The 26,063-nt window shown below is 40.0% G+C and overlaps 1 protein-coding gene across 1 annotated transcript; it reads left to right on the top strand.

Moving 5' to 3' along the window:
- Positions 1-3,146: 3,146 nt before the first annotated feature.
- Positions 3,147-22,355, top strand: cd37 (CD37 molecule). The gene is made up of 9 exons (XM_090212019.1): positions 3,147-3,266; positions 4,145-4,217; positions 4,434-4,497; positions 5,001-5,131; positions 11,205-11,279; positions 12,016-12,123; positions 13,084-13,248; positions 13,485-13,568; positions 21,037-22,355. Exons 2-9 carry the CDS (start codon positions 4,152-4,154, stop codon positions 21,115-21,117), a joined length of 774 nt encoding a protein of 257 aa, XP_090068145.1. The 5' UTR covers positions 3,147-3,266; positions 4,145-4,151; the 3' UTR covers positions 21,118-22,355.
- The last annotated feature ends 3,708 nt before the right edge of the window (positions 22,356-26,063 follow it).

Genomic DNA, 26,063 nt, shown 5'->3' with positions numbered 1-26,063 from the left:
TCGGCACATCCCTAGTTATTCTCCATGATTTTCAACAACTGTAATGAGCGTCATCACTATCTTTCCTTTGCGGTACCTCTTGATTACCAGCTGATATAAAGATTTTCGTCCTGGCTGAGTTTGACTGAGCAGTGTCTTCACATCATCCTAAAGTCTACTCTCAGCTGATTTTTTTTTCTTCTCTGAAAACAAGTTTTAACAGGATTCCTAGGACCTTTTCTGAGACGCTTTGTGGATTTGGGCCCCGGGAAATATTAAACCCTAATTAACACGTTCTCGGAACACACAACAATTGTCCAACTTGAGGTTTCTTTATATGTTTCTTTATATGTTTATATTTTTATGGACACCTATAACTTTCAGGTGTATGTTCTTCAGTAATCAAACATCTGCATCAACTTTCAAAAAACGTCTTGGGAACTAAAACTGGCCAATAAGGCAATAACAAGGGCTAGCTGGAGTCATTTTAGAAGAGAGCCCTGTTTATTACGTTTGCAATTGAGAGCTTGTACAAGCAAGCTCCCACTTTGTTAAACACCACATATTCCATAACAGGACCAAATCCATTAGCATTGCTCCCTTGATGTATCTAATGGCCTAGATATAATTATGGTATAATTTCATCCACCTCCTGCTAGCCATTAGCGTCAGACCACTAAGATCAGTTAGGCTAATAACTAAACACAAAAAAACCTTGCACAGAAATAGAACAAAGCTGAAGGGCTTCAAGTTTGACCTGCTACTGAAAACTGATTGAAACTGGATAGAGGTGAATGACTGAAGTGAATTCATAACTTTGATTAAGGGAAAGGGTTTACCCAAGTCACCAGTTGTGCCCACACTAAATGCATTGTATTTCTTTAGCCAATCTCTTCCTCCCACTCTCATGCCTTTGGAGTTGACCTGGATAAGTGAGACACTAAAATGTTCTGTGCTGCTCTATTTGTACTTAACCGTCTCAGGCACACAGTCCAGGGCACAAATGGAAAATCAGGTGAATGTTTGTGATTGATAATTATTCACTTACACTACCGGTTAAAAGTTTTAGAACACCTACTCAGTCAAGGGGTTTTCTTTATTTGTACTATTTTCTACATTGTAGAATAATAGTGAAGTCATAAAAACTATGGAATAACACATATGGAATCATGTAGTAACCAAATAAGTGTTACACAAATCGAAATATATTTTACATTTGAGATTCTTCAAATAGCCACCATTTGCCTTGATGACAGCTTTGCACACTCTTGGCATTCTCTAAACCAGCTTCACCTGGAATACTTTTCCAACAGTCTTGAAGGAGTTCCCACTTACACTGAGCACTTGTTGGCTGCTTTTCCTTCACTCTGCGGTCCGACTCATCCCAAACCATCTCAATTTGGTTGAGGTCGGGGATTGTGGAGGCCATCTGATGCAGCACTCCATCACTCTCCTTCTTGGTCAAATAGCCCTTACACAGCCTGGAGGTGTGTTGGGTTATTGTCCTGTTAAAAAACGAATTATAGTCCCACTAAGCCCAAACCAGATGGGATGGCTGCAGAATGTTGCAGAATTATGTGGTAGCCATGCTGGTTAAGTGTCTCTTAAATTCTAAATAAATCACAGACCGTCTAATGTCCATTGCTTGTGTTTTTTAGCCCAAGCAAGTCTCTTCTTTTTATTGGTGTCCTTTAGTAGTGGTTTATTTGCAGCAATTTGACCATGAAGGCCTGATTCACATAGTCTCCTCTGAACAGTTGATGTTGAGATGTGTCTGTTACTTGAACTCTGAAGCATTTATTTGGGCTGCAATTTCTGAGGCTGATAACTCTAATGAAGTTGTCCTCTTCAGCAGAGGTAACTCTGGGTCTTCCATTTCTGTGGCGGTCCTCATGAGAGCCAGTTTCATCATAACGCTTGATGGTTTTTGTGACTGCACTTGTAGAAACTTTATAAGTTCTTGAAATTTTACAGATTGACTGACCTTCATGTCTTAACATAATGATGGACTGTCGTTTCTCTTTGCTTATTTGAGCTGTTCTTGCCATATTACTTGGTGTTTTAACAAATAGGGCCATCTTCTGTATACACCCCCCCCCCCCCCACACACACACACACACACTGTGTCACAACACAACTGATTGGCTCATACACATTAAGAAGGAAAGAAATTCCACAAATGAACTTTTAAGAAGGCACACCTGTTAATTGAAATGCATTCCAGGTGTCTACCTCATGAAGCTGGTTGAGAGAATCCCAAGAGTGTGCAAAGCTTTCATCAAGGCAAAGGGTGGCTATTTGAAGAATCTCAAATATAAAATATATTTTGATTTGTTTAACACATTTTTGGTTACTACATGATTCCATATGGGTTATTTCATAGTTTTGATGTCTTCACTATTATTCTACAATATAGGCAATAGTACAAATAAAGAAAAACCCTTGAATGAGTAGGTGTTGTGAAACTTTGGACCGGTAGTGTAGGCTAAACCTGAACATTGTTCCTTTGATAGCTCTCGACATTGAGAGTGGTTGATGCTGAGAGTGGTAAAAACAGATTGGATCTGAATATGAAGTGATTTTGAGTTATTAATGCTTTGACTGCCTGGTTAGCCACGCCATCTCATATCAGTTGTTAGTAAAAATTCATGACTGCACATTCACTTCAGACATTTTTCACCATGAACACTATTGTTAACTAAATGTACCCAAATAAAATGCTAAATGTTCCTAATTGTTTGTTTCAGCACACTGTTCATACTCAGAAATGTTTTTAACCACATTGTAAAGACTTCTAAATAGTGATGATTCAGGAATTTAAGAAAAGTCAAGCCTACAATTACCACAAGGACTTTCTCAAAGGTTGCTATAACAGGACCAAACCGGTGCTCTGGGAAATGTCATAACTAATTATATCTAATTAGTTAAGTCATATGAAGTAGTTTAGATTGTGGTTGACAAAAAAATATAAGCTACCCCTTTTCCTCTTCCTGGTTTCATTCATTTTTAATTAAGCAGGCAGATTGGTTACAGCGAGTGTACTTACGCTGGTCAAACAAACAATTCAAGGCAAATTAAACTGATTGAATATGGGATATTAAAAACCAACTGAAAAAACATCTTGGAGGAGAGTGAAAATATATGGTTTGTAATATTTGCTCAGCTGTGACAGTTCATTTGCATGTTCTATTTGTATCTGTGTAACCACCCTGTTTTTTCCTGTACCGTCTCGCTCAAAACCCATTTCTGCTTTTATCGGTTCATTGTTACTTCTCGTTACATTTCAGGTAAGAAAATAATGTGTATTTCAAGTTTAGAAATGAGCAGTTAATTTAATATCAAAGAGATGGATATCTTGAGGGCAAATCAAGATATATGTGATACTGTAGGATTGTAAATGCTTTATATGCAGACATTCTTTGGTAAACTAATCATGGAAGCTTACAAATGACAAATGACAAAAACCAACAAAGGCTTCACACTGAAGATGGGACTTGTATTCAGCTTCAAACAGAAAGATGCGGTTAATTGTTGTGTAATATTGCAAGATGGAAAATATTTAGGAAAACAACAATTGCTAAAAACAGCTATTTATAAACGTATCATGAAAGTAATAACGTCTTGTCTACATTGACATTAAGTTAGTGTTGGAGAGCTGTATGAAGGTGACTAGTGAATAATTCATCACCTTGAAGGGTAATATAATATGTTGGGTTGTATCACCTAGGAGAAGGGTATATGACACCCCTGGTTTAAAAAAAAAAATCCCATTCCGTATCCCCTTTTGTATTTTATCTAGACAGAAGGAAGGAGAGGGGTAGAAAGATGGAGGCAGAATGGAAATGTTGGCTCGAGAAGCAAACCCATGTCTCTCTGAAGCGAGTACAACATGTGGTGCAGAGTTGTTGGTGCTAACCCTCAGCCACACACCCGCGCTGGTCTATTACTAATAACAGAGAGCATTGATTTTCCACCCATTGACCACCAACCTTTGAAACCACATTGGCGAGGATTCAAACAAACGTAGATGACCAACATTACACTGCACTCGACTTGTAGAATGTTAATGCTGTGTCGGATGCAGAAATGCAGTCCAAACGACCATTCAAATTACAAAGCAGTGAACAACTCCATAATGACTGTGATTGTGTTTCTTATTTTTCAGAAACAGAATGGCATCCCAAGGCTGTATTGATCTCATCAAATATTTCCTATTCCTTTTCAATCTCCTTTTTGCTGTAAGTTTGAGCATTCACGAATTTAAATGTTTATCCTGCTAGACATAAGAATGGTGGTAACTGTTGCCCAAATTCACTGATAAAAGTACACTGTATATTTGCAGGTTGATTGAACTTGCTTGAAGTCTGTCGAAATATCTATTGATAGGTGAAATTAATTCTTAGTTGAGAGATGTATTTATTGTGCAATGCAATAAGATATCACCCTCCCACCAGTGTGTGGGCGCCCTCCTTCTGTCACTTGGGATATGGATAGTCCTTGCTGAGACAAGCTTCTTCAGTGAGTTTCTGTTTTCATCAACCACTCCTTACAATGAATGACAATATGTAATATTACATCATGTAATATTTCCACACACAAATATCCTTAAATACAATGATGTATCTGTAGTAATATAGGAATAACGTTCCCTGAGATAGTCCTTTTTCATACACTAGAAATTGTCTTTCTGATTCACTTTTGGATCTCATGAACAAAATCACAGTATTTCATTCCTGATGTCCTTCCAAAACATGCTTTTTTGGTATTTATATTAAGAAATATGAGTTTATTCATTCAAAACAGACAGCCTGTAAGCTACATATTATATTCACAAACTAGTCAAATAATAGGTCTACTTTAACCCCAGATTTGTTTTCAAATTGAGATATGATTGTGCTTTGGTTCGACACTGGTCCAATTCTTATGTCAAAGTTGAGTGCACGGTACAGCTATTACTGCTGGCAACCCATACCAGTATGAGCAACAAGTATCTCAAATTATGTTATTTCCTCTTTTTACAGTGCCTGCCCCTCCCTATATGTCTTTTCCTGTCTTCTCCTATTTTCTGGTCATTGGTGGAAGTGCTACGATGTCGTTGGGCTTCATTGGGTGTCTGGGTGCATTGAAGGAGGTGAAATGCATGTTAGGAATGGTAAGACATCATTCAAAACAGCTGACAAGCTCTGAGTGCATTTGTAAAAAATCATTTTGTGTGTACATGACAAGATTATTATGGAAGAAAGAGCGAGATTTTTTGTATTTGTCAAATGGCAGCCAAGCATCGATTATCATGTCACCAAACTAAAACCATCAACAATTATTGTAAAGGAGCATCAAGATCATCACCGTGTACTTTCACCACCCTGTGAAGTTGATCATAAATTATTTCATTTGTAGCCTAATAAACTGTACGCTTTCCCGAGTCGTAGTGCAAGGACAACACAACATACTGGTGGTATAGTGCATTTGGAAAGTATTCAGACTCCTTGACTTTTTCCACTTTTTGTTACATTACCTTATTCTAAAATTGATTTAATTGGTTTTCCCCTCATCAACTTACACATAATGACAAACAAAAGCTGTTTTTTAGAAATATTTGCAAAACTCTAAAAAGAAAAAACGTAAATATCATATTTACATAATTATTCAGACCCTTTACTCAGTATTTTGTTGAAGCACCTTTGGCAGTGATTACAGCCTCAAGTCTTCTTGGGTATGACGCTACAAGTTTGGCACACCTGTACTTGGGGAGTTCTCCCATTCTTCTCTGCAGATCATCCTTAGCTCTGTCAGGTTGGATGGGGAGCGTCGCTGCACAGCTATTTTCAGGTCTATCCAGAAACGTTTGATCGGGTTCAAGTCTGGGCTCTGGCTGGGCCACTCAAGGACATTCAAAGCCACTCCTGTTTTATCTTGGCTGTGTGCTTAGGGTCGTTGTCTTGTTGGAAGGTGAACCGTTGACCCAGTCTAAGGTCCTGACCACTCTGAAGTATGTTTTCATCAAGGAACTCTCTGTACTTTTCTCTGTTCAGCTTTCATTCGATCCTGACTAGTCTCCCAGTCCCTTCTGTTGAAAAATATACCCACAGCATTATGCTTCCCCCATTATTCTCCCATCTCCACAGAGGAACTGTCAGAGTGACCCTCAGATTATTGGTCACCTCCCTGATCGAGGCCCTTCTTCCCCGATTCCTCTTGGTGGTTCCAGACTTCTTCCATTTAAGAATGATGGAGGCCACCGTTCTTGGGGACTTTCCATACATTTTTTGGTATACTTCCCCAGATCTGAGCCTCAACCCAATCATATCTTGGTGCTTTATGGATAATTCCTTTGACTTCATGACTTGCTGGTTGCTCTGACATGCACTGTCATCTGTGGAAACTTATATAGACAGGTGTGTGCCTTTCCAAATCATTTCTAATCAATTGAATTTACCACAGGTGGACTACAATCTAGTTGTAGAAACATCTCAAGGATGATCAATGGAAACAGGATGCACTTGAGCTCAATTTCATAGCAAAGAGTCTTAATATTTATGTAAATATGGTATTTCTGTTTTTTTATATATATATATTTTTTTAAATCTAAAAACCTGTTTTCACTTTGTCATTACGGATATTGTGGATAGATTGATGAGGAAAAATGTATTTAATCCATTCTAGAATAAGGCTGTAACAAAATGTGGAAAAAGGGAAGGGGTCTGAATATTTTCTGAAAGCACTGTACATCAATATTTGCTGTTATCATCAGGCCTGTCGTGACATTTGTAGAATTTACATTTTACTGAATGCTGATGAAACACTTGCCCTAATGATTTTTATAAACCCTATCCATTCACTCCTACCGTCGGAAATGATTCACATCCCTTGACTTTTTCCAGTTTTTGTTGTGTTATGAGATGTTTCCATCAAATTGACTTGTTGTGGGTAAACGGCTGTGCGTGAGGACGTGGTGCACGTCAAAATAACTTTTGTGGTTAAATTTAACTAAAAAATGCAAGTTAAATGGGTTTGCTTCGCATTTTCAACTGTACTAATGGTTTTGTCACAAAACATTTAACATTATATAGCAAATGTAAGATGGCACCAGAGCAGAAGGCAGATTTTTACGTGCCCCCAATCGATTGTATTTTTTTGTTTGTTTATTTGCGTTGTTTGTAACTTATTTATTTACTAATTTTGTACATAATGTTGCCGCTATCGTATCTTATGACCGAAAATAACTTCTAGACATCAAGACTGCAATTCCTCACCACGGACTATCAGAATCCTTTTTCTTCTTTCATGAAGAGGATCAGAGCCCCGTGATCTGCGGGAAGAGGAGACGGAGAAAGAGAGGCCGGAGAGCAGGCTGCCTGCTGAAAAGTCAGAGGTGATCGAATAAACCCCCACTTCCCTCAATTCTGCTAGCACACATGCAATCTTTGGACAATACAATGGACGAGTTATTGGGAAGATTAAACTACCAACGGGACATTAAAAACTGTAACATCTTATGCTTTACGGAGTTGTGGCCGAACAACGACAATATCAACACACAGCTGGCTGGTTATACGATATACCGCCAGGGTAGAACAGTGGTGTCTGGCAAGGCAAGGGGAGACAGACTAGTATTTTTGTAAATAACAGCTGGTGCATTATATCTAAGGAAGTCTCTAGCTATTGCTCGCCTAAGCTGTAGACCACACTACCTACTGAGAGAGTTCTCATCTGTATTTTTCGTAGCTGTTTACATAAAACCTCAGAGGTTGGCACTGAGATACCACTGAATTCCGTCATAAGAAAACGTTCACCCAGAGGCGGTGCTCCTAGTAGCCGGGGACTTTAATGCAGGGTCACTTAAATCAGTTTTAGAACATTTCTATCAGCATGTTAAATGTGCAACAAAAAACTCTGGACCACCTATACTCCACACACAGAGAAGCATACAAAGCTCTCCCTCACCCTCCATTTGGAAAATCTGACCATAACTCCATCCTCCTGATTCCTGCTTACAAGCAAAAAATTAAAGCAGGAAGCACCAGTAATTAGATCAATAAAAAAGTGGTCAGATGAAGCAGATGCTAAGCTACAGGACTGTTTTGCTAGCACAGACTGGAATATATTCTGGGATTCCTCCAATGGCATTGAGGAGTATAACACCACGCCTGTCATTGGCTTCATCAATAAGTGCATCGATGACGTCGTCCTCACAGTGACCGTACGTACGTACCCCAACCAGAAGCCAAGGATTACAGGCAGCATCCGCACTGAGCTAAAGGCTAGAGCTGCCGCTTTCAGGGAGCGGGACTCTAACCCAGAGGCTGATAAGAAATCCCGCTATGCCCTTCGATGAACTATCAAACAGGCAAAGCATCAATACAGGACTAAGATCAAGTCGCACTACACCGGCTCTGATGCTCATCAGATGTAGCAGGGCTTGCAAACCATTACAGACTACAAAGGGAAGCACAGCCGAGAGCTACCCAGTGACACGAGCCTACCAGATGAGCTAAACTAAGCTCACTTCGAGGCAAATAACACTGAAACATGCATGAGAGCACCAGCTGAACCGGAAGACAGTGTGATCACGCTCTCTGCAGCCGATGTGAGTGAGACCTTTAGACAGGTCAACGCTCACAAGGCCACAGGGCCAGACGGATTAACAGGACGTGTACTGTGAGCATACGCTGACCAACTGGCAAGTGTCTTCACTGACATTTTCAAACTCTCCCTGTCCGAGTCTGTAATACCAACATGTTTGAAGCAGACCACCATAGTGCATGTAACCAACAACACTAAGGTAACCTGCCTAAATGACTACCGACCCGTAGCACTCACGTCTGTAGCCATGAATTGCTTTGAAAGGCTGGTCATGGCTCACATCAACACCATCGTCCCAGAAACCCTAGACCCACTCCAATTTGCATACCGCCCCAACAGATCCACTGAGGATGCAATCTCTATTGCACTCCACTCTGCCCTTTCCCACCTGGACAAAAGGAACACCTATGTGAGAATTCTGTTCATTGACTACTGCTCAGCGTTCAGCACTATAGTGCCCTGAAAGCTCATCAATAGGCTAAGGACACTGGGACTAAACACCTCCCTCTGCAACTGGATCCTGGACTTCCTCACGGCCGCTCCCAGGAGGTAAGGGTAAGTAACCACACATCCGCCCAGCTGATCCTCAACACAGGGGCCCCTCAGGGGTGCGTGCTCAGCCCCCTCCTGTACTCCCTGTTCACTCATGACTGTACGGCCAGGCACGACTCCAACACCATCATTAAATTTGCCGTTGACACAACAGCGGTAGGCCTGATCACCGACAACAATGAGACAGCCTTTCGGGAGGAGGTCAGAGACCTGGCCGTATGGTGCCAGGACAACAACTTCTCCCGCAACGTGATCAAGACAAAGGAGATGATTGTGGAGTACAGGAAAAAGAGTACCGAGCACGCCCCCATTCTCATCGACGGGGCTGCAGTGGAGCAGGTTGAGAGCTTCAAGTTACTTGGTGTCCACATCACCAACACACTAACATGGTCCCCGCACATTGACTCTGTACCGGCACCCCCATGTATATATTGTTATTTTTTACTGCTGCTCTTTTATTACTTGTTACTTTTATCTCTTATTCTTATCCATAGTTTTTGAGCGGGGGGGGGGAGGGGGGGGGGGATTGCACTGTTGGTTAGGGGCTCGTAAGTAAGCATTTTGCTGTAAGGGCTACACCTGTTGTATTCAGCGCATGTAACTAATCAAATTTGATTTGAAATGTGCCCACTCAGGATCATAAAGGTTCTATAAAGAACCATTCTCAATCTGAAAGGTTCTTTGTAGATCATCTTTAAAAACCATACAGGGTTTTTTATTCTGGTCAACCATATTATATTGTTGAAATGTCATCTGTGTTAATTGTCAAGTTGAATCAAGTGAGCTACATCTGGAACAGCTGGGGGTCCCCAAGGACAGAATGGAGAATCACTGACTACTTTAGTCAATGGATACAAGGCCATACTGGAATATTTTACAAAACATTGTCACTGGCAATATTCATATATAATATGTAATGGCATAAAAAACACATTTGATCAACTGAAATGACTCTCACGGTTGCACAAAAGAGCTGTGCGCAAGCCAGGCTCCAAAATATTCTAATGAGCGTTTTGTAGACATTTGGAAATTTACTGACAAATTGTCTGTTTCCATCAGGCCTGTCGTGACATGAATTACCATCAATTGTTTGAGGGTTAATTTTTGATTTGTTATATTAAATAATTCAGTAATGCCAAGAAAAAAAATGTTTTTTATTGCCAGTAAGAAACTGCTAGCCATTGGCTGCAATCAGCAGAGAAATGCTAGCTAACTGGGAAGCACAAAAAAAGTTAACAACTTCGGGAGTACAGACACCCAGAAATTTGAAAAAAATGGACAGTCAAAGAGGAGAATAATTATTCTGCGAAGTAAAAGTAATTTTTCATCCAAAATAGAGGCATACTAAGACAAAAGAAACACAACACTGTGAGTAAAGGATAACACATTAGTGCAGGAAATGAAGAAATGTACTAAGATGCAGGAAGTGAATGCTGGAATTAAACAAACTATACAAATAAGCAAAAGCTGTGTGGATTAAGGAAATAAACACCTGGCTCAAATAGACGCCTGGCTCTAATAAGCGCCTGTTGTGGTCAGTGATTTAAGGCCTAGCCAGTCTCAAAATTTCAACCCCATAGAAAATCTTTGGAGGGAGTTGAAAGTCCGTGTTGCCCAGCAACAGCCCCAAAACATCACTGCTCTAGAGGAGATCTGCATGGAGGAATGGGCCAAAATACCAGCAACAGTGTGAGAAAACCTTGTGAAGACTTACAGAAAACGTTTGACCTCTGTCATTGCCAACAAAGGGTATATAACAAAGTATTGATATAAACTTTTGTTATTGACCAAATACTTATTTTCCACCATAATTTGCAAATAAATTCATTAAAAATCCTACAATGTGATTTTCTGGATTTTTCATAGTTGAAGTTGAAGTGCACTAACCTATGATGAAAATTACAGGCCTCTCTCATCTTTTAAGTGGGAGAACTTGCACAATTGGTGGCTTACTAAATACGTTTTTGCCCCACTGTATGTCCAAACTTGTGTAGGTTACACACACCTAAAACACAAACAAATAAATTATGCAGCAGCACATACAAATATGGCAGTGATTGATCTACTCTAACTATTGCTCATCTTTACAGTATTTCTTCCTGCTCTCCATCCTTCTTGCTGCTCAGATTGTGGGAGCGGTTCTGCTCTTCACTCAGTGGACTTCAGTAAGACATTTACCTATTACCTGAGTAACTACGCTTACTTATGTACTTTTCTTCACACGAGCCATGTACAATGCTTAAATTCACACAATCCTCGGTGTTATTTGACCATAGTTACACATCACAATCAACAATGACACTATTTATACTATTAAAATCATGACTGGCACTCAAGATTGTGTTGGTTCACCCTTATTTATGAATTACAAAGATATTCAAAGATTTGTGACAATAAAGATGACTTCCTGAACTAGCTATCTATCTATGGTAAATCATTTGTCTCCCTATGACCAGGTTTCCGTTTTTTCTCCGCTTGCCACATTTTACATTTGCAATTGAGTAATTTAGCCGAAGCTCATACATCCCCCATGGGAATACGAACCCACAACCCTGGCAATGGAAGTGCCATGCTCTACCTACTGAGCCACTGCTAGGAGCAAGTCAAATACATACGCATTTCATAATGATGTGACAATCATCAATGCAGGGAGATTTTGAAAATAACATTGTTGTCTTAAAGGGACACTGCTATTATATCTAATTCCACAGCGTCACATTCTGTGAATGCAATAGCCTAGTTTTTCTCGGGGTGTGCCACGAAAGTAAAACCTCTTTTGTTACCTGGTGAATGGGTTGAAAGGGAACCTTGTAAGTCGATATCAGTGGGTATGTTATTTACACAATAGTTCGAGTGACTTTTGAAAGGCATCTCATTTCTTTTTCACACATTTTGTTTTAGTTTGAAAGCAAAGTCGAAGAGCATGTCCTTCATCTCATTGAATCATTCGGCAAGAATGAATCCAACTATCTGAACTTTGAGAAGACTCTGGACTACGTTCAGCAGGAGGTAATACATGCAGTAGTATACACTGCCAGTTGGTCATTTGGTCATGAGATGTTGAACTGAGGTATTGAAGAGTAGCGGTGTTAACCCCGATGTCCTGGCTAAATTCCCAACCTGACCACGTATTGTCATGGCCACCAAATCACCCCCTGATTCCTAATTGGCATAAATCCCTTCTCACCTCTCCGCTGTGAAAGCTAACGTATGGTGAGCTTCCTGTCTTAAAATGGCTGCTGAGGCATCACCCTAGTGGGTGCTAAACATTGGTTAAGGATGAGATGAGTTTCCACCATACGTTAATGTAAAGTGCTTTGAGCATCTGGAATAACACTCAATACATCCAGTCAGTTAACTATGATTATCAATTGGAATGGATCAACCTAATTCTTTAAGAGTCATGGTTTGTTCGGATAGTTCCAAACACATGCTCCAAATATCATCAAAACTAAGATGCTGCTGACGCTTGGTACACTGTATGTGTGAATTCATCTTGAGAGGTCATCTATGATAGAATCTAGTTCAATTAAATGTAGGCCGGGATTCAAACCCACACAGATTATTGGTATTGCACTTGACTTGTAGAATGTCTATGCTGTGTAGGAGGTGTAACCACAGTAACAGTAATTAAACCTCCACAAAGCCCACTTCAAAATAGGTGTCTTCTAACTTGATGCATGATTTCATTTCCATGTTAAATGAAGTGATTTATATAATGAAGTTGGATCATCGATGTTTGAATTTGGCATATAACACATTTGTGATCTAAGAAGTCATTTAAGAACAGGTATGGTTAGCTGATGTGCGACCCAATGGCAATTTCCACCATGGAAAGTTACGTCCGAATCAGAATTGCAGTGTGTCAAGTGCAGTACGATGGTCAGTTGTCTGCATGGTTTGAATCCCGCCTTAGACTTTGAAAGAGTGTTAGATTAAGCATTATCTCCTTCTCTTACAACCCTGCAGATTCATTGTTGTGGATGGACAGGACCAAATATCTGGGTGGAGGCACCCTGCTCCTGTTACCACCCCATCAATAACACCCAGAATGCCTCCAATTCTTATGAAATGTGTGACTGCAATGACATCCGGCCTTTTTCAAATTACACAACGTGTGACATCTATCAAAAAGTAAGTGGTCCTGACTCATGGCATTACTTCAAATGTGTTACATTTGATATTATTATTTTTTTAAAGGCCAGCAAACTTGTATGTTGTTTTCATTTGTATGTGATCTATTTCTGGTCCCAAGCACCCTTTTTGACTTGTTTAAAGAAGAGGATTTAGAGTTAAGCACATTCTCTACCTTAACTGAGAAGTTTGATATTTCCTGGTATTTACTGATTTCTTTAACTTCTCTGTTACAGGGGTGCAGAGAGAGTATTAGAGAGTGGTTGGACGAGAATATGCTCATTATTTTTGCCGTGCTACTTGCTGTGATGGCGGTGGAGGTAAATTGGATAATCTCATCTCAACTTGACAAACCGGGTCAGAAATCACAATATTCTAAACCCAAAGTATTCTCACAGGAAAGTAAGTTGTAATCAAAATGGCTAGAATCATTAAGAAGAAACACATGTTTAGAGGTCAGGGGCTTTCAGTTTCAGTGAATGGTTATGTTGACCCTCCATAGGTGGTCTGAGAATGTGTATATCCTCACAACATAGTCGTTCCCGTAGTATTTGTATTTATTATGCATCCCCGCTACCTGCTGCCAAAGCAGCAGATACTCTTCCTGGGGTCCAGTAAAATTAAGGCAGTTTATACAATTTTAAAACATTACAATACATTCACAGATTTCACAACACACTGTGTGCCCTCAGGCCCCTACTCCACCACTACCACATATCTACAGTACTAAATCCATGTGTATGTATAGTGTGTATGTTATCGTATGTGTGTGTGTGTGTGTATATGCATGTGTCTGTGCCTCTGTTTGTGTTGCTTCACAGTCCCCGCTGTTCCATAAGGTGTATTTTTATCTGTTTTTTAAATCTAATTTTACTGCTTGCTTCAGTTACTTGATGTGGAATAGAGTTCCATGTAGTCATGGCTCTATGTAGTACTGTGTGCCTCCTATAGTCTGTTCTGGACTTGGGGACTGTGAAGAGACCACTTGTGGCATGTCTTGTGTGGTATGCACAAAACAGTAGGTACACACAAAACAAGGGTTGTTTGGGAAGGGTGATGGCTCTATGTGGAACCATGCTGACCCAAAGAACCCTTGGAGCCCTTCAATGCTTCTTTGCAGTTCAGAAAAGGGTTATTTCCTCTTTTAGTGATCATTTAAATGTAGGGGTGGTGGCTCATTAGAATAATTTGTGGCATGGTTTAGACACAACTTTTTTTGTGCAACCGTGAGTGAGAGAGTCATTCCAGTTGAGTTAATCTGTTGTGTTATGCTAAATCATGTTATATTTAGACTATCGCTAGTGAAGGTGTATCGTGAAAGACCCAAGCATGGCTTTGGGTCAGTTGTGAATGGTTTACTAACTTAGTCAGTAGTTCTCAATTCTCTCCTCAGGGGGACCCCCTGCTATTTCAGAGCTAACACACATGATTCAACTTGTTAATAAACAACAATAAAACCTATAGAATTTGAACAATATAATATGGTTATGAAACCAGAATTAAACAGCCTGTATGGTTCTACAAATAACCTTTGATATTGAGAAAAGCTCTTAATGAAACCATTCTCCATAAAGGATAAGTAAAGAACCATAAAAAAAGGGTTGTAACCATAGCAGAACCCTATTTTTTGGGTTCTATATAGAACCTTTTTTGAATGGCTCTTTATAGAAGCTTATTAAATGGTTCTTTATAGCACCATTCAGGTTCCATTTAGAACCTGATGAGCATGGTTCCTTATAGAACAAATAAACATATATTTACAAGCAAACTAACCTTTATTTGGCACTCTATAGAACCATTTGTTTTTAGTGTGTACTAGGGAAGCTTTAACAACCACACCACGTACTGTAACCACTCCTATGGTGGAGCAATCATACTGTTAGAGTTTTGTTTAAATGCACCATGAGAAGACCCGTAGTGACCCTTATAAATAAGAGTTGTCCACGCTTTGTGTCTTTGTCTCCATGTTCTCATCCCAGTGTCTCCAATGGGTGTGTCTCCTGGTTCTTTGTTGTTTGAGTTGTACTCCATGTCCATGTTGTCATCCCTCAAAGACTGAAGGCAGGCACTTTCAACTTTCCAGGTCTGTCATGTTTTTGTGTGGTGGTGATGCAGTGAAAAATACAACATTTTAAAAACGACATATGTACACTAGCGTTCAAAAGCTTGAGGTCACTTTTTTTTGTCCATTAAAATAACATAAAATGGATCAGAAGTACAGTGTAGACACTGTTAATATTGTAAATGACTGTTGTAGCTGGAAACAGATTATTTTTAATGAAATATCTAGCCTTCATTTCTCAGAAAAAGAATAGATTGACGAGTTTCAGAAGAAGTTTGTCATTTTGAGCCTGTAATAGAACCCACAAATGCTGATGCTCCAGATACTCAACTAGTCTAAAGAAGGCCAGTTGTATTGATTATTTAATCAGAACAACAGTTTCCAGCTGTGCTAACATAATTGCAAAAGGGTATTCTAATGATCAATTCGCCTTTTAAAAATATAAACTTGGATTAGCTGACACAACATGCCATTGGAACACAGGAGTGATGGTTGCTGATAATGGGCCTCTGTATGCCTATGTAGATATTCCATTAAAAATCAGCCGTTTCCAGCTACAATAGTCATTTACAACATTAATTAACAATGTCTACACTGTATTTCTGATCAATTTGATGTTAATTGAATGGACAAAGAATGTGCTTTTCTTTCAAAAACAAGAACATTTCTAAGTGACCCCAAACTACACGGTAGTGTATATATTTATATATGCAGTATAATTACTAATGAAAGTTTACACACACTGAACGGTAGTGTATATATTTATATATGCTGTATAATTCCTAATGAAAGTTTACACACACTGAACGGTAGTGTATATATTTATATATGCTGTATAATTCCTAATGAAAGTTTACACACACTGAACGGTAGTGTATATATTTATATATGCTGTATAATTCCTAATGAAAGTTTACACACACTGAACGGTAGTGTATATATTTATATATGCTGTATAATTCCTAATGGAAGTTTACACACACTGAACGGTAGTGTATATATTTATATATGCTGTATAATTCCTAATGAAAGTTTACACACACTGAACGGTAGTGTATATATTTATATATGCTGTATAATTCCTAATGGAAGTTTACACACACTGAACGGTAGTGTATATATTTATATATGCTGTATAATTCCTAATGAAAGTTTACACACACTGAACGGTAGTGTATATATTTATATATGCTGTATAATTCCTAATGAAAGTTTACACACACTGAACGGTAGTGTATATATTTATATATGCTGTATAATTCCTAATGGAAGTTTACACACACTGAACGGTAGTGTATATATTTATATATGCTGTATAATGACTAATGAAAGTTTACACACACTGAACGGTAGTGTATATATTTATATATGCTGTATAATTCCTAATGGAAGTTTACACACACTGAACGGTAGTGTATATATTTATATATGCTGTATAATTCCTAATGGAAGTTTACACTTTGCACAGTTCTCCCATTTTGCTGCCGTAAATTAAAATCTAAAAAAGGATTAAGTAAAACACAATCCTACTGATCTACACAACTTACTCTTAAATACCATTTTATAAATTAAAAATTAAAAAATAAGTAAAAGATGACTCGATTGACACAGCAAATTTGAGATCAGAATTGTAATGCCCACATCGTTCTATTGAACACTTTCTTAGAAATGAAGTGCCCTACAGAAATAGTTTTAAACAAAAATCTTTCAGTGTTCACAAACTCACACCCCTAGAGTGTAAGTCCCTAACACCACGGGTGTTGCAAATTCCGACTTAAATGAACACTTTATTAGAGTTGACGCTGACACACTTTTTTACTGTTAGGAAATAACACATGTAGTTTTACACAGCTTGTTTTAATACTGCAGGTTGTAAAGTCACATTTGCATAATTGTGCAGCTGTTTAAACAAAACTTAAGTCTTCAGAAGACTGGGGCATGTTTTCCTCTAAGTTTTTACCTGGACTTTGTTCCTTCCATATTTATTTTTTCCTGTTGGTGACAAGCAGACCCATAACAAGATGCTGCCACCACAATACTTGAAAACACAGAGGGTTTCACTCGGATGTGTTGTATTGGATTAGACCCAAACCTGAAGTTGTCATTTAGGCCAAAAAGTGAATTTATTGGCCATGTTGTCTTGCAGTATTATGGGCATTGTTGCAAACAGGATGGATGATTCACTTTGTCATATAGGCCAGTAATGTGGAGTGAATGCAATGTTGTTGATCCATGCACAGCTCTTTCACCTCAGCCATTACATCTGTGGCTGTTTTAAAATGATCTTAAGCATCATAGTGATATCCCTGAGCAGTTTCCATTATCTCCCGCAGCTCAATTAGGAAAGATGGCCAGATCTTTTCAGTGTCTGGGTGATATGATACACCATCCACAGATGAATTACCATACTGAAAGGGATATTCAGTGGGATATTTATTTGACCTCCCCTGATCTATTCCAAACTAAATGTATCCCATACATACTTGCAAGGCTCATTGGTGGCTCTGAGGTTGTATGTACAGTATGAGTTATTCTTAAATCATGACAACTACTACTTCTGATAACATATGGACCTCATTCAACAAATTGTGTGATTTTGTTTCTGAAAATATTATCACCTGAACATATTTAGATGTGCCACAGCAATGGGTTTGAAGACCTTTTCAAAGAGCACTTATTTGTTTTATTCATTTCAGAACATTTCTATAGTTTTTAGATCAGTGGAAGAAAACCCCAGTTGAATCCCTTTTTAGATTGAAATTTAAGGCAGCCAAATGTGAAAATTGTGCCAGCGTGTGCAAACTTTGAATAGGCACTGTATGTAATGGTTGAATTTCAGATTATGTTTAAAATTAATAATCTTTCTGAATCATTTAACTCCCTCCAGTGATATTTATATGGAATATTGGCAAGGTATATTTTGAATGCTTTCATTTTTCATGGTTTGATGTTACATTATAGAGACTGAGAGCCAAAGTGGCATTGCATTGTTCCTGCCCAAGGGCCTTTTCTGCCCTGTGTTTTACAGAATCATTTATTTGATTTTCAAATAGTTAGATAGTATGTCTGAGTCCAAGATGGCAGGGTATGATGACAACACTTTGTCCCTCAATGTGGTGCAGTGTAATCTTAGTGTGTGCTTTGAATAACTGTTTTGTTAAAATAGTGCCATTTAATTAAAAAGGTTTGATCAGGCATTAACAATATTCTTCTGACAGAGCAAAGATGAAAAAAATTGTCTCTCGAAATTCATTGGACCAATGAATGATATATGACAAAATGTAAGACATATTCAGTGCGTATCATAAGTAAGTATTCTCCCGTTGGATTTTATCCCATTTTGTTGAGTTACAAAGTGGGATTGAAATACAGAATATTTCATTGTGATTTGTCATTGATCTACACATAATACTCCATAGCGTCAAAGTGAAAAGAAGATTCGACACATTTTCACAAATTAAAATATTGTTGTTGCATCAGTATTCATCAAGCCTAAAATAGTACAGAAGTAAAACTTGGTGTAACATAATAAGTTACATCTCAATCTGTGTGAAATAATACAGGTTGATATGAATTTCGAATGACTACACCTTCCTCTGTCCCCCATCGAACAACATCTGTAAGGTCCTTCAGTCAAGTATTGAATTTAAGCACAGATTCAATTACAAAGACCAGGGAGCTTTTCAAAAAGCCTCAAAGAAAAGCAGTGATTGGTACATGGTTAAAATGAACAAATCAGACACTGAATATCTCTTTAAGCATGGCCAAGTTAACAATTATGCTGTGGATGATAGGGACGGTGCAAGGTTTCCTCCAGATGTGACGCTTGGCATTCAGGCCAAAGAGTTCAATCTTGGTTTCATCAGATCAGAGAATCTTGTTTCTCATGGTCTGAGACCTATATGGGCCTTTTGGCAAACTCCAAGCAGGCTGTCATGTGCTTTTTACTGAGGAGTGGCTTCCGTCTGACCACTCTAACATAAAGGCCTGATTAAGTGCTCCAGAGATGGTTGTCCTTCTGGAAGGTTCTCCCATCTCCACAGAGGAACTCTGGAGCTCTGTCGGTGTGACTATCTGGTTCTTGGTCACCTCCCTGACCAAGGCCCTTCTCCCCCGATTGTTCAGTTTGGACGGTTTGCCAGCTCTAGGATGAGTCTTGGTGGTTCCAAACTTCTCCCATTTAGGAATGATGGAGGCCACTGTGTTCTTGGGGACCTTCAATGATGCAGACACTTTTTGGTACCCTTCCCCAGATCTGTGCCTCAACAAAATCTTGTTTCGGAGATCTACGGACAATTCCTTCGACCTCGTGGCTTGGTGTTTGCTCTGACACTGTCAATTGTGAGACCTTATATAGAGAGGTGTGTGCCTTTCCAAATCATGTCCAATCAATTGAATTTACCACAGGTGGCCTCCAATAACATTGTAGAAACATCTCAAGGATGATCAATGGAAACATGAAGCACCTGAGCTCTGAATAATTATGTAAATAAGATATTTCAGTTGAAAATGTTTTGGTTTTTTTTAACTGTTTTTTCTTTGTCATTATGGGGTATTGTGTGTAGATTGATGATGGAAAAACATTATTTAATCCATTTTAGAATTAGGTTGTAACCAAACAAAATGTGGAAAAAGTCAATTGGTCTGAATACTTTCCGAATGCACTGTAAAGCCCTTTTTACATCAGCAGATGTCATAACGTGTTTATACAGAAACCCAGCCTCAAACCCCAAACAGCAAGCAATGCAGATGTAGAAGCACAGTGGCTAGGGAAAACTCACTAGAAAGGCAGAAACATAGGAAGAAACCTAGAGAGGAACCAGGCTCTGAGGGGTGGCCAGTCCTCTTCTGGCTGTGCCAGGTGGAGATTATAAGAGTACATGGCCATTTAGGCCAGATTGTTTTTCAAGATGTTCAAATGGTCATAGCTGACCAGCAGGGTCAAATAATAATCACAGTGGTTGTAGAGGGTGCAACCTCAGGAGTAAATGTCAGTTGTCTTTAGTTTTTTACATTTGCCAGGTCAAGGTTTGACTTTTTCAGGAGAGGCGTTTTACTGCCACTTTTAGTGGGTCTGGTACAAATCCGGAGGATAGGGAGCTGTTTATTATGTTCAACATAGGAGGGCCAAGCACAGGAAGTAGCTCTTTCGGTAGTTAAGTTGGAATAGGGTCCAGTAGGCAGCTGGAAGGTTCAGAGGCCATGACTATTTTTGTGAATGTGTAAGGAGATATAGAATTCAAAAACTTGAGTGTCTCCATTGATCTTAGGTCCTGGCATTCTGCGAATCCTCAGGACAACTGAGTTTTGGAGAAATACACAGATTGAAAGAGGAGTCCGTAATTTGCTTTCTAATGAAAATGATATTTTAGAATATACTTTAGAAGTGTTTAATGATTATTATTTTATAAACTGTCCAATTAAATCAATTTAAATCCCACTTTGTAACACAGTAAAATGTGAAGAAATCCAAGGGGGATGAGTACTTACGATACCTACTGTAATACCCAAAAATCTGATTGATTGATCTAATATGTTGGTCAGAATTTGTCCACATGGTTTTTATAAAGATGTATATAGATCAGGGGTGGGGAAAAACGTTTTGACTCACTGTTGAATTTCTGAATCCCAAAGTGGCCCCCAAATTATCTCCCATCTATGATGCTCATGTGCAAATAGGTTATGCATGTATATGTTAATGATTCTCTCTCTCTCTCTCTCTCCAGCTATGTGGTATGACCCTTTCGATGTGTCTGTATAGATGGACCAGCCTGGATTACAGCATGCTGATGCAATACTCAAAGTAGGACAAAGTGCTGCATAAACATCTGTGAATGATATAATTGGTGTTTCTATGTTTATAAAGCAAAATAAAAAATAGATAGTTGCATTATTCATTGTTAAAATTTGAGTGTACTTAATTAATCGATTGCTTTGATATAACTCCTTCATTCTTGCTAATTTCTTCATCACTTTATTTTTTGTATTGATACATTACATTGCTGTGTCTATTACTACTATTTCATAACCATAAGTGCTTCAAGACAAGCAAGTACGCACATTTACTTCGGTTAATGTGCTTTTGTAGTTTATAGCTAAATCCATCGCAGATTATAGAAGCTTCAAATCATGCATCAGTGGTAGTAGTATTGATGCTAGAAGTAGTGAAGGTTTTAATAGGGTTTTCAGAGGCTGTGTGTTAGCTATTGTGACCTATTTTGGGCTGGTTTGTAAGTACTAGATCATCATAAGCCATAGACTGTTTTTTAAGCTCTCAAAATGTGGAACATTCTGAATGTTTGTGGCAGTGATTTCAGTTCAGAATGTTGAAGATTGCATTCCGCCATTAAAATGTATGGGATACAACAAGCTTTATAGTTTATGGAATGTGAATGGTAGCAAAAAGCTGTGTTGAATCAATTTTAGTTTAATCAGTCTCCACATTTCAACGTTGGGTTGGTGTTTGTAGCTTTGAAGCCTATAGAGGTTTAAACACATTTAATATGGCTATCGTTCAAAAAGTACAACCGTATCAAAAATCGTTTGAAAAACATTGTAAGTTGAGTTAGTCTGCACATGTTAACGTTGGGTTGGTGTTAGTATCTGAAATGGATCAAGAGCAGTGTTGAATCCACATTTTGCCTTAGAAGTAAATGGAGCTTTTATGCTAGTTTAAAATTGTTATATTTCAAAAGTACAAATAGCATCAATCTTTTGACAAGCAATCTAAGTTGAGTCAATTTGAATATGCCAACATTGGTTTGGTGTTTGTAGATTTAACTGTTCAAGAGAATTAGCGAATCCAAATACTTCCCATTCAAGCCTATGGGGCTTTTATGAACATTTGAAATGGTTCTAGTTAAAAAAGTATCAATGGTATCAAAAAGCTTTATACAAGCACACCATTATAAACCGGTCTGTACGTTTGAATGGTGTTTACAGTGAAGCCCTTTCATGCAGTCAAATGACCTAGGGGCTTCATGGGTGGAATGTTAATCATATTTTTCATAATTAATAAACATTATTTTTTTGAAGACGCAGAAAATCTGGTGTTTCTATGTTAAACAGTTTTGTTATATTTCAGTGTTCTGTCAGGTACATCAAGTTTAATATTAGGATGCAAACTAAAAATGTAAAACATTTCAACACTATATCTGACTAACGGTTTTCTTTATGTGAAGGAGAGTCGGACCAAAATGCAGCGTGGTATTCTTGATACATGTTTAATAAAGATGAAACGCAAACAGTACAAAAACAACAAACGTAACGAGAAAACCTAAACAGCCTATCTGGTGCAAACTAACACAGAGACAGGAACAATCACCCACAAACACTCAAAGAATATGGCTGCCTAAATATGGTTCCCAATCAGAGACAACGATAAACACCTGCCTCTGATTGAGAACCACTCCAGACAGCCATAGACTTTGCTAGAGAACCCCACTAAGCCACAATCCCAATACCTACGAAAACCCAAAGACAAAACACACCGCATAAATAAACCCATGTCACACCCTGGCCTGACCAAAATAATAAAGAAAACACAAAATACTAAGACCAGGGCGTGACACTGACATGTTACAAGTGTCTTCTTTTTATTTAGCCAATAACCATGCCTGTGAGGTGTATACTTTTGTTTCAAAGTAAAGTTGTTTAAGACTACCAAGAAAGACTCTGATTTAGCCCATGTTGGGATTTGTTTCCTTGTCAATCATTGGCTCATTGGTGAAATTAGCATTATGACAATATCTTTAATGAAATCATTCAAAGCCTTTATTGATGCAATTGCAGACACAAGTTGACAACAGGAACATTACACATGTTTCCAAGTAAGTTCTGTATCAAAGAAAAGGTCCCATGTTATTTTATTAAACCCGAAGTCCAGCCCTAGTGATGTCACTGCCTACATCATTACCTTTTACTCATGAGACCAACACCATGCCTACACAACTATATAAACAATAATTTTAGTGTTATCTAAAATCTCAGTAGTAAATGTCCAAGTTGATTTATAGTGGAATGTCTGACTAATATCTTGTCTCTTACACTCCCCTGCAGAATTCTGTCTTCACAGTCACACATTTCTCAGACAGTTTCTTCATAAGAGGCAGAGAGCCTAGAAAAGGACTGTGGAACAATATTAAACCTCATAATGTATATATATTGTTAATCTGTAGTCTAGGACCCTATAAATGTAAGGAGGGCGGGGTCTTATAACCCCTCCCCTTCTATTAATACAACATAAGCATAATAAATTATTCTAATACATCAAACATTTGTTAGAGCCCCAATCATGACCCCTAGGTGAACCTCTAACACCCACTGCAGTAAAATATAAAATGATTGAAGACTAGTTATGACCAGAATTTTTACCATTCATGTCTATGGCCATTGAAATGCATAGGATTTATGCAAATATGGTTGTAGTGTGAAAAGTACAAGTAGTATCAAATAATTGTATTCAATCAACCTGATCAGTGGCAGTATTGGTGTTTTAAAGTTGTTTTGGTATTGGTAGCTTTTATGGTTTTGGCGCTACAGGTAGCAGTGGAAGGAGAATAAGAAGAAGACGAAGTATGAACAATTTCCAAAGTTCAGCAAGCACGCCTGATAAATGCACTATAAATAAAGTCCACCATCCCTAATCGTCTGTGGCTGAACTATTGTTCACATTTTTATGCTCTGATTGTAAAATACACACATGCTGCATGCTGCGTTCTACTGGCTGCTTTCTGCTGGCTGCATGCTGCTGGCTGCTTTCTGCTGGCTGCATGCTGCTGGCTGCTTTCTGCTGGCTGCTTTCTGCTGGCTGCTGGCTGCTTTCTGCTGGCTGCTTCCTGCTGGCTGCATGCTGCTGTCTGCTTTCTGCTGGCTGCTTTCTGCTGGCTGCTTTCTGCTGGCTGCATGCTGCTTTCTGCTGGCTGCTTTCTGCTGGCTGGTTCCCTGCTGGCTGCATGCTGCATTCTGCTGGCTGCATGCTGCTGGCTGCTTTCTGCTGGCTGCATGCTGCTGGCTGCTTTCTGCTGGCTGCATGCTGCTTTCTGCTGGCTGCATGCTGCTGGCTGCTTTCTGCTGGCTGCATTCTGCTTGCTGCATGCTGCTTTCTGCTGGCTGCTTTCTGCATGCTGCTGGCTGCTTTCTGCTGGCTGCATGCTGCAGGCTACAGGGTGCATGCTGCTTTCTGCTGGCTGCTTTCTGCTGGCTGCTTTCTGCATGCTGCTGGCTGCATGCTGCAGGCTGCAGGCTGTATGCTGCTTTCTGCTGGCTGCATGCTGCAGGCTGCTTTCTGCTGGCTGCTTTCTGCTGGCTGCATGCTGATTTCTGCTGGCTGCTTTCTGCTGGCTGCATGCAGCTCGCTGCTTTCCGCTGGCTGCATGCTGCTTTCTGCTGGCTGCTTTCTGCTGGCTGCATGCTGCTTTCTAATGGCTGCTCTCTGCTGGCTGCGTTCTGCTGGCTGCTTTCTGCATCCTGCTGGCTGCATGCTGCTTTCTGCTGGCTGCATGATGCTGGCTGCATGCTGCTTTCTGCTGGCTGCTTTCTGATTTCTGCATGCTGCTTGCTGCTTTCTGCTGGCTGCTGGCTGCATGCTGCTTTCTGCTGGCTGCTTTCTGCTGGCTGCATGCTGCTTTCTGCACGCTGCGTTCTGCTGGCTGCTTTCTGCATGCTGCTGGCTGCATGCTGCTTTCTGCTGCATGCTGCTCTCTGCTGGCTGCTTTCTGCTGGCTGGATGCTGCTGGCTGCTTTCTGCTGGCTGCATGCTTCTGGCTGCTTTCAGCTGGCTGCATGCTGCTGGCTGCTTTCTGCTGGCTGCTTCCTGCTGGCTGCTTTCTGCTTGCCTGCATGCTGCTGGCTGCTTTCTACTGGCTGCTTTCTGCTGGCTGCATGCTGCTTTCTGCTGGCTGCTTTCTGTTGGCTGCATGCTGCTTTCTGCTGGCTGCATTCTGCTTTCTGCTGGCTGCTTTCTGCTGGCTGCATGCTGCTGGCTGCTTTCTGCTGGCTGCTGGCTGCTTTCTGCTGGCTGCTTCCTGCTGGCTGCATGCTGCTGTCTGCTTTCTGCTGGCTGCTTTCTGCTGGCTGCTTTCTGCTGGCTGCATGCTGCTTTCTGCTGGCTGCTTTCTGCTGGCTGGTTCCCTGCTGGCTGCATGCTGCATTCTGCTGGCTGCATGCTGCTGGCTGCTTTCTGCTGGCTGCATGCTGCTGGCTGCTTTCTGCTGGCTACATGCTGCTTTCTGCTGGCTGCATGCTGCTGGCTGCTTTCTGCTGGCTGCATTCTGCTTGCTGCATGCTGCTTTCTGCTGGCTGCTTTCTGCATGCTGCTGGCTGCTTTCTGCTGGCTGCATGCTGCAGGCTACAGGGTGCATGCTGCTTTCTGCTGGCTGCTTTCTGCTGGCTGCTTTCTGCATGCTGCTGGCTGCATGCTGCAGGCTGTATGCTGCTTTCTGCTGGCTGCATGCTGCAGGCTGCTTTCTGCTGGCTGCTTTCTGCTGGCTGCATGCTGATTTCTGCTGGCTGCTTTCTGCTGGCTGCATGCAGCTCGCTGCTTTCCGCTGGCTGCATGCTGCTTTCTGCTGGCTGCTTTCTGCTGGCTGCATGCTGCTTTCTAATGGCTGCTCTCTGCTGGCTGCGTTCTGCTGGCTGCTTTCTGCATCCTGCTGGCTGCATGCTGCTTTCTGCTGGCTGCATGATGCTGGCTGCATGCTGCTTTCTGCTGGCTGCTTTCTGATTTCTGCATGCTGCTTGCTGCTTTCTGCTG

Source organism: Oncorhynchus mykiss, chromosome 20 (genome assembly GCF_057628025.1).
Source record: "Oncorhynchus mykiss isolate SJ-2025 chromosome 20, ASM5762802v1, whole genome shotgun sequence".
Classification (NCBI taxonomy): domain Eukaryota; kingdom Metazoa; phylum Chordata; class Actinopteri; order Salmoniformes; family Salmonidae; genus Oncorhynchus; species Oncorhynchus mykiss.
The sequence above is the reverse complement of the archived record's forward strand: the minus strand, read 5'-3'. Positions and strand labels throughout refer to the sequence as shown.

Coding starts and splice junctions, on each gene's coding strand:
- cd37 (XM_090212019.1), top strand. CDS start 4,152: ATGGCATCCCAAGGCTGTATTGATCTCATCAAATATTTCCTATTCCTT. Junction 11,280..12,015: donor TCTTCACTCAGTGGACTTCA/GTAAGACATTTA, acceptor ATTTTGTTTTAG/TTTGAAAGCAAAGTCGAAGA. Junction 13,569..21,036: donor TTGCTGTGATGGCGGTGGAG/GTAAATTGGATA, acceptor CTCTCTCTCCAG/CTATGTGGTATGACCCTTTC.